The sequence below is a fragment of the Diadema antillarum genome, unplaced genomic scaffold (assembly GCF_040938485.1).
Source record: "Diadema antillarum isolate AM-2024a unplaced genomic scaffold, OU_Dant_1.0 seq00001166_RagTag, whole genome shotgun sequence".
NCBI classification, from domain to species: Eukaryota; Metazoa; Echinodermata; class Echinoidea; order Diadematoida; family Diadematidae; genus Diadema; species Diadema antillarum.
In genome coordinates, this window is record NW_027271973.1 from 538,117 (window position 1) to 546,578 (window position 8,462).

Below are 8,462 nucleotides of genomic sequence, written 5' to 3' on the forward strand. Positions count from 1 at the left end.
GAAATTTCTGCTACGAAATTCCTCAACTAAGAATGGTACAGTATTGGTGGAGATGATAACTGGGCTTTAACTGTTTTTTTTTTTTTTTGTTTTTTGCAAGATAAAAAAAAATGAAATAATACATAGCATAATTAAAGAGGAATTCAAAGTTAATTTGATGAAAATCGGGTTTGGAATAGCCTAAACATCCAAAAACAAACTAAAACAAAACGATCGTAATAAAAATTAAAATGTGGGTCCCACACTTTATTAGGATCACTCTCTTTTGGGTTTTTTTTTATATCTCAGCCATTTCAAATTCAATTTTCATCAAATGAACGTTGAAATCCTAATGGAATTACATGCTCTTTCATATTTCATAAGAGGTTTCCACTATCACCACAAAATAATAAAAATCTGAAGTTAATTCTCAACCAAAACTATACGATCCCTTTGAAAGATATGCCTACTTAAAGGGAGGAAACGCTACGTTCAACATCGTAATGTAAAGAAAATTTGTACATTCATGTTTTAGAGCATCTTTTACAAACCTTATTCATTATATATATATATATATATATATATATATATATATTTCATTATACCATATAATGTACATGTCAATGTGGTCTGTATACACCATTCCATAATTTCACAGTTTGTATTCATACTTCAGCATGGCATAAAACAGACATATACCCTATTACATGTTGAATAAAAACAAAACAAAACAATGTCATGCCCGGGGGAAAAAAAGAATTATAGCTTTATGTAATGAGAAATTACATCAGGAAACATGAGATGTTACTAAATATTGACTTCTGGAAATATTAATCATCCTATCATTACTTGTACCTCTCGAAATACCTAGCAACAGTATGAAAAATATATATGAATGATCATTCATGAAGGTAGGTGGGGTACATGTAAAACCAATAGCCATAAAATTTGAGTGTTAATGTATTACCATTCAGATATGTCATCTCTATATGGATTATTTCTTCCAAAGAAATGTGGAAGCAAAATTAATAACGTCGATTGCGAGATTTAAATTTGACATGATAGCGATTGAAATATGTATAGTCTATCTGGAGTGCAGAGAGCTATCTCACCACTCTCAAACTCTTGTAGAAAGTACCAACCTATTTCTGGTTTTTGTATCTTGAAATCAGTGATGATATTGTGCCTGTGCGCCAAATCTTTCGTGTATCGATCGATACTGACGAGACCCTCCTTGTGCTTCACCCAGGCTATAATGACCGAATCATCTCGACAAACAGCTGGGCAGGCAACCATACCCTCCTTCTTCTTCAAGACATTCTCCTTCTTCCCCTGACCATCAAGGCACACGACTTCTGATGTGTCTGTCAGAATCAGTTTCCCCGTAGTATGACAGGAGAATAATTGCAAAGGCATGTGTCCATCACACGATATTTCCCTGACTGTCTTACCTCCCTGTGGGGTAAATACCTGCACCTTCTTGGCCATCTCATAACCTATGTAGATATTATCATCTCTATCCACAGTAAGACCACCAATTCCTCCTTCATTGAAACTCATCTTCTCAAACGTGACGTGCAGCTTCTTCCACTGTGCAGTGTAGAGTGACAGCTTGTGTTTTAAGTCTCGTACAACACTTCGACCATCAGACAGGAATCCAATGCTAGCCACACTGACATCCTTCAACACGGTCTGCTGTAACTCGCCATCAGGGGAGTAGAAATGGATTCCACCTTCAACCGATCCCACCATCATCTTACCGTCTCGTGCACGAGTCATACAGAGCATGCTGTTATTGACTGGGAGCTCTACGTCTGCTCTGACATCCCACCTTTTCAGATCTCCAAGCAAAAGTTCATTGACCTTCACGTATCTACAGAATGAAATCTTCTGAGCTCGTTCTGTCACACCTCTCGGTGATTGGTCGTCAGGATCATCTCGTCCAAGAAAGCTCTTCAAGTTCTCGCACAGCGTGTCGTGCGCAAATAACGCGTCTTTCTCCAGCGGTACCTTTATGCCGTTACTAACAAGCTCTTCCATAGCGTCCATTTGACAGACTAATTGCCGACTCTCTTCCTCCATAGCTTGTAATTCCTTCTCAAATTTATCAGACAATCGTTTCACTTGACATTTCAAGGCCTCTCTTCTGGCTGACAGTAGTTTCATGTATTCCTCGTACGTCTTGTCGATGTCATCATTGAGCTTTCTCAGCATAGTGTTTATTTCGTTGCGTTGTGTCTCTATGAACTCGATATGGGTTTCAAAGGTTGTTTTCTTTGAAGTTGTTCTTTCTTTCAATTCCTCGATATTTTTCATTAATCGCTCTTCATGGATAGCTGCCTCTTCAAGCTTATGTCCCTCTTGCAAATGCATCAGCATCCAACATTTACTGCACGTGTACTCTCGGCAATTGGGGCAGAAACAGTCTTCATCCTCATTAGGATGTTTCTTACATTTCCGTCGCCTCTTAATTGGAAACTTTCCCGAGAGCACCTCGCTCATGGCTACTATTGTGTGGATGGAGAACGGTGTCCAGGTAGAGTGGCTTTTCTCACAGGCTTTACACATATATTTCCCACAGTCCTGACAGTATGACACAGCTGGTGGCTTTTCGTCCATCTCACAAACTGCGCACGTTGGACTCTTGGTTTTCACTTCGTCGACGAGAGAACTTAGGGGTACGTTTGTTTGTAACTTACTCACACCTCCCCTGGGTAAGGGCGTTTCTCTCCTGCACACAGGGCATGCTATAGTTTGTTGGTTTGGCCGAGTTTGAAAGATACTTTCCAGGCAGTCTTTGCAGAAGGTGTGAGAACATGTCAGTGATTTAGGTTGGTTGAAAAGTGACAGGCAGATAGGACACTCCAGATTCTGGCTGCTGATTTGATGAAACATTGCCATGGTCGTTGTCTGCCTAACAGCAACAAGAACCCAAAGAGGTAAACACATCAACAAGGACAAGCCGAAATATAATATCAGCATTAAAAGAAAAGGAAAGTGAATGAGAGGCATGTCGACAGAATTTTGCATTCGTAAGACCGAAAAAAGTAATGAAAAATAAATTAAGATACTTTTGCGAATACCATTTATCATGTACCAACCATGCTTTATTGCCGGGGTCAATATTGCTGATTTATGTCTGCTAATTTAAGCGGACCCCACAATGTCTCATGAGACCACAGCCAGCTATCCCGTGAGTCTGTCATACAATTGTACCACTTTAGAAATATGCTATAATTTAGTATCACTATTTGAGACCTGAAATGAGCATTAGTCAAACAAGAAGCAAAGCCTCACAAATGCACTCACAAAAATGTGATGAGGTGATCTGAGTTGCTATTTGAGGGATGGCTCATTTAATCATGACCCTGTGTATAACGCAATATTTGTCCTCCAGCGAGTCGCCATATACGTACAAAGAGAATATCAGAATAAATAATATATCCCGGGATCAAACAAATACGAGTTGAGAAACAAAGCCGGAAGCAGTATTTTCATAGGAAAGTGTAACAGCCTTCGATACTAAAGAAATTGTATCAACAAATGGTGCAGAGAAAAACAGAATAAAGTGACTGAGAAGAGGAAGGCGGTCAATAGTTACTGTGGACTTAATTTCATAACTAGGTTTATGCACATGCCATTTTTATTTGCCGTCGAGAGAAATGAGACTATGTGAAAATTTGATCGTCATAGCTTCTTTTTTTTCTCTTTGCAGCCATTATCGGTAAATAACCCTATTTGTGCTTGAACACTTAGTGCTGTCTTGTGCGAACTTTATGAAGAGATGCTTACGTCATTAAGGTCTAGGAGAGCATCCTTTCATTTGTGATTAGAATATATACTTATCTTAATAGAAGTTGACTCATCCCCCCCCCCCGACAAAAGAGCAAAGAGAGAGAGAGAGAGAGAGAGAGGGGGGGGGAGAATATTGACAGAGCAGGGAAAGAGTGGCACTCTCACCCAACATCCTTGTTGTTCCTCTTTCTGAAGCAAATTGATGTTCTCTTTTAGGTCATGAAATCTCCACAATTTATTCTTTGAGGAATAAAGCAATTACATCCTTGATACCAAAGTCCCCACAGAAAGAGAATAAGGATGAAGAGATGGATATCGCCATTAAGCACTATGGATATAAACGTCCCAAGATGTAACTCTATTAACAATTTTCCCCATACAAGCTGAAATAATATGTGCTATCTTACATTGGCTTTATGTAGTGTACAAATTATCAACAGCCTTGTGTTTATAACCTTCCTAATTTTTCCACTGTCATGTTAAAAACCTCTGAGAGGCTATCTAACGTTTAAGTGCATTTTAGGAAAGAAAATGTGTCTAACAACATTATCATTCAGACTAAGTTTTTTCTTTTGTTCTTTATCTGCAGACACTACGATCGAGTTCCAAATACAAGCATGAATAGTCATCTCTCTCGCGTGCTTCAGTCTAAGTTAGGAAAAGAAAGTGATTTAGCAGGTCGTAATGTTAACACAGTAAAAAGAAAAGAATAAGGAGGTCCTAAAGAATTCTGACTTGTGCCAAGTTCTACTCGTGTCTCCTAATTCGTTAACCTCTTTTTTGGCATAGATTTGTAATAAGATTGTTAGACATTGATTTATTTCCAAAGGAGAAAGTGAGCAATATCTCTATTCAAATAGTATTTACTTGAAAGCCTAATGTTCCAGTTTTTCTGTTTCACAAATGTATTACAAATTATAATGTAGGTTGAGGGATTAAACATTTTAAATCAAACTGCAAAACCATAACAGAAATGTTAGCAACAACAAACAAGGAAGAATCAATAATTCTTAGCCTATATCTAGTAATCTCATGCATTGTAAAACCATACGTGTTACGCACAAGTATACACGGGTACGTGTGTGGCTATCGTTTTATCTAGATTATGCTTACCAAGTATGCCGTACTTCCGGGTTCGATCTTGCTGATTTATGTCTGGTTCTGAAGTATAACTAGGCATGAGATCACAACCTGTAATCGGTTCAGCCTGAAGGGAGGCGAGCACAGCTTCGATTGAATGTGGTCTTACTTTCTAAATACCCGGACAGAGTATTTAGAGTTTAGAGAAACGGAGGACATATCATTACAAAGCTATGAAATGAGCACCTCTGCTTATCATGACCTTTTTCACTGTGACCTTTATGATAATTATAGCAGCGGGTTTTCCCCCACTGTTTGTCTCTACCTGAAAGTCAGAGCCCATCATGTAATGTATCGCCTCGTATAAAGCGAGGTACGCTGGGGACATTGACTTTTGCAAATTCATTGGAAAGAGAACGATTTATGAATTACGGTTGTTAGTTACCGTCGTTATGTAAAAAGAGTACAGCAACGATCAGGACAGGCATCACAGTAGGAAACTGAGATCAACTCATTTAGAAAACTATTTTCGTTTGATTGTGTTAAGAGTATTAATTTAATATATACACCATTCATAATATCAATTCTGGACTTTGCCTTCATTTATAGCAACCTGATTTACACCAGATTTTTTAAAAAATATATTATTAATATTTTGCTTTCTTTCAGCTTGCATGAAAATTATGTCTTGGAAGGCCTGTGCAAATTCTAAGTCCCTGATATGAAATAAGAATGAATCAAAGCGAAAGTGATTTTTAACACGTTTTATAATGCTCTCGAAAATTATAACAATTACGATGGTTACTTTGATAACATAAACTCAAATTTACTTTTTGAATTTATATCTATTACGATAATTTCTTTTTTTCATGGGCTTTATGTTCATGGTTTATTTGTTAACACGTGGAATATAAAACAGTTAAAAATAAACAAACAAACAAACATCAATTGAAATGGACGTGCGTATTGTCTGTACATGGTGCATTCATTGCACTGTTTACATGGAAAGCATCTTGCCAATATATGACACAACGGCTTAATAGTTGCCAAATAATTCGGTATACACCGGTTTTCATAACAATACTTCGAGACAATTTCAAAATATGAAAATATCGGAAATAATCATGTTCAACCCTCACGGTTATGGTAGAGGAGGTTTTTAAGTCTCTATAATATTTCATAAGTGCTTTTTAATACATTACTTCCCTCGTACATTTCAAACGCTTCGTACTGCACATTCTGTATGTTTCCTTCTTCGTCCGTAGATAAGATAAAATATATAACGCAGTGAATAGAATTAGAAAATCTTTGCTTTCAAGTATTTCATATTTGATTACCACTGTTTTGCCGGTGTTGAATATTCCTGTGTGACCAGCGAAATTGAAGTGTCAATTAATCTTAGGTGACGAGTGTACTGCACACGTGTTAAAATCTGGCCAGTATATCATATCTAAAGTACGTGTATTGTGAAATTCTACTAAGATTCACAGACATACCAAACCGTAATATGTATCAAGACACACACACACACACACACACACACACACACAAACAAACAAACAAACAAACAAATTCCCGAATAATGGCTAAGTACCATATTTTGGCCCAGCGAACATATAATTTGGAAGAATACACCGTTAAAAATAAACAAACCAACTAGCCAAGCCGGTTGTATCCGTCCAACGATTTCTTTTGATGACAGACTAGCGAGCGTTTATTAGTAAACATACAATATGTCTGCTTAAGAGTGAGTATCTCAAATGCAATACATGTATAAAAAGAAACTGTGATTGTGCTGAAAGATGCACTTGGCGACAGAGCAGTTGTGCCAAAAGTTACAAGAGGTATAAGTGCCAGATCGTGCGGTACAGGTGAGTAAAGAATTAAAAGGATGGCTGATCGAATAAAGATGATAAATAATTTGACCTTCATTCATCCTAATCATGTCAACTTGATAAACTGTGATTGTAAAGAGGAATGGTCACAAGTAGCAATTCATGGGAAAAAAAAGTATGTGTCACTGTCACTCACTAATCATGAACGTTACAGAATTCAATTGTAAATAAAATTGGTCCCGTATATGTCTGCTAAAATAGACATTCTTCATTGTTTAGAATTTTGGAGTTTGGTTAGGGGCAGAGCTTCTGGATTTGATACAAATTACATCATAATTATCATAATCAATAATATGTTATATAAAATAAAACACAAGTTTGGAAAGTGCTACAGCTTTCTGCAGGTTTCTCATTATCTCACCAATTAATGTTAAAAACCTGAAGTTAGGTCTCAACCGAAACTATACTATCCCTTTCAACAGCACGTCCACATTTCTTAAAAATTTCGACCTTTACAGTTTATATAGGGTTTGGTTTTCTATTGTTTGCTTCTTCAGAAATAATAATCAATAATAATAATTATTATGTGTCATGTACATCTTGCGCATTGTTGCTCGGGTGACGAAGATTTTTGTAAGCGTATTACAGGTGGCTATCTCGTTATTTTTTTATGTATTTTGTTAGTTGTTTCTCTTGCTCTTTTTGCTCTCATTTCCTTTACGTCCCTTTCCTTCCTTTCATAGTTTTCGTTACTGGGTTGTTTGTTTATAACAAGACGAACATTTTCATCAAGCTGTGCTGTTTAATAGGTCCCCCACATTTCGTGTTTGTATAAATTGTCTTCTCTAGTCTTCTTTTTGAATTACGACGCTATGTCTGGTCTTATGTTCAATCGATTGTATCATGTTATTTGTGTTTGAGATGTGGAATATTGAAATAAAGTCAAATCAAATCAAATCAAATCAAAAGGATTCTGAGTTACATTGCAACTGATGGGCTGCACCGTGTATGAACACGAAGAACTTATTCGGCACAAGAAGAATGATATTAGTGTAATCTATTAATGTGTGTGTTGATGTGTCTTTTGGATTTATTTTGTATGGCAAGCAAGACAGCATCTGAACTATTTTGAGCAGACTAGGATCGGCGGCTTTACATCCTCTCCGACGGACCATGCAGGTAATGAGACTAGGCCATACTTCGGGGCACAACCGCTTGTGCCATGCAGACTCCAATCTGGGACTTCACGTTTGAGAAACCGTGGTCTCATCTACTGAATTACAACGGCCCCTCATACAGCAAATAAGGTTGACTTGACGAAGGTATACATTGTATTATAGTACCTGTTCTCACAAGCATATGTTATACCACTCAAGGAAATATGGGCAGGGACAATAAAGCAAATACATCTGAAACCAAGACTGATGTATATAGATGGATATCTTTTTTTTTCTTTTAAGCAAAGTATTTTTGTGGAAAGACTTCTTGTGGTGGTTTGAACCCTTTGGAACTGATCCAAAGTACTTGGTCAAAGATTGACAAAAACCCTTATTAGCACTGTCAAGATTATAGGAGTCTACCAACAGTCTAAGTGTTAACTTCTTCGCTAGAAAGGTTTAGGTGATTGTCTTAATCTGCTCCAAGTATACAACAAACATCGAGCTCAATCACGAATTTGTACTTCTGACCAAACATATTCTGTATAACAATATCAACCGTTTGAAAGCTTCATGTTGTGTCATCTAAGCATGCTTGTCTTTGCAGCCAGCCACA

General features: G+C 37.2%; 1 protein-coding gene across 2 annotated transcripts; it reads right to left on the bottom strand.

Annotated features, from left to right (window-relative positions):
- Window positions 1-872: 872 nt before the first annotated feature.
- LOC139744395 (uncharacterized) lies at window positions 873-5,092 on the bottom strand. Of its 2 annotated transcripts, none has more exons than XM_071654837.1 (2): window positions 4,888-5,092; window positions 873-2,889 (listed from the first exon to the last, which is right to left on the bottom strand). In XM_071654837.1, the coding sequence occupies exon 2, from the start codon at window positions 2,878-2,880 to the stop codon at window positions 1,027-1,029; it is 1,854 nt and encodes a 617-aa protein (XP_071510938.1). In that variant the 5' UTR covers window positions 2,881-2,889; window positions 4,888-5,092; the 3' UTR covers window positions 873-1,026. The 2 variants fall into 2 exon arrangements, with proteins under 2 accessions (XP_071510938.1, XP_071510937.1); XM_071654836.1 differs by having other exon boundaries at window positions 873-2,893.
- Between the last annotated feature and the right edge of the window lie 3,370 nt (window positions 5,093-8,462).

Excerpts from the sequence above, each read along its gene's own strand:
- LOC139744395 (XM_071654837.1), bottom strand. The coding sequence starts at position 2,880 with ATGGCAATGTTTCATCAAATCAGCAGCCAGAATCTGGAGTGTCCTATC.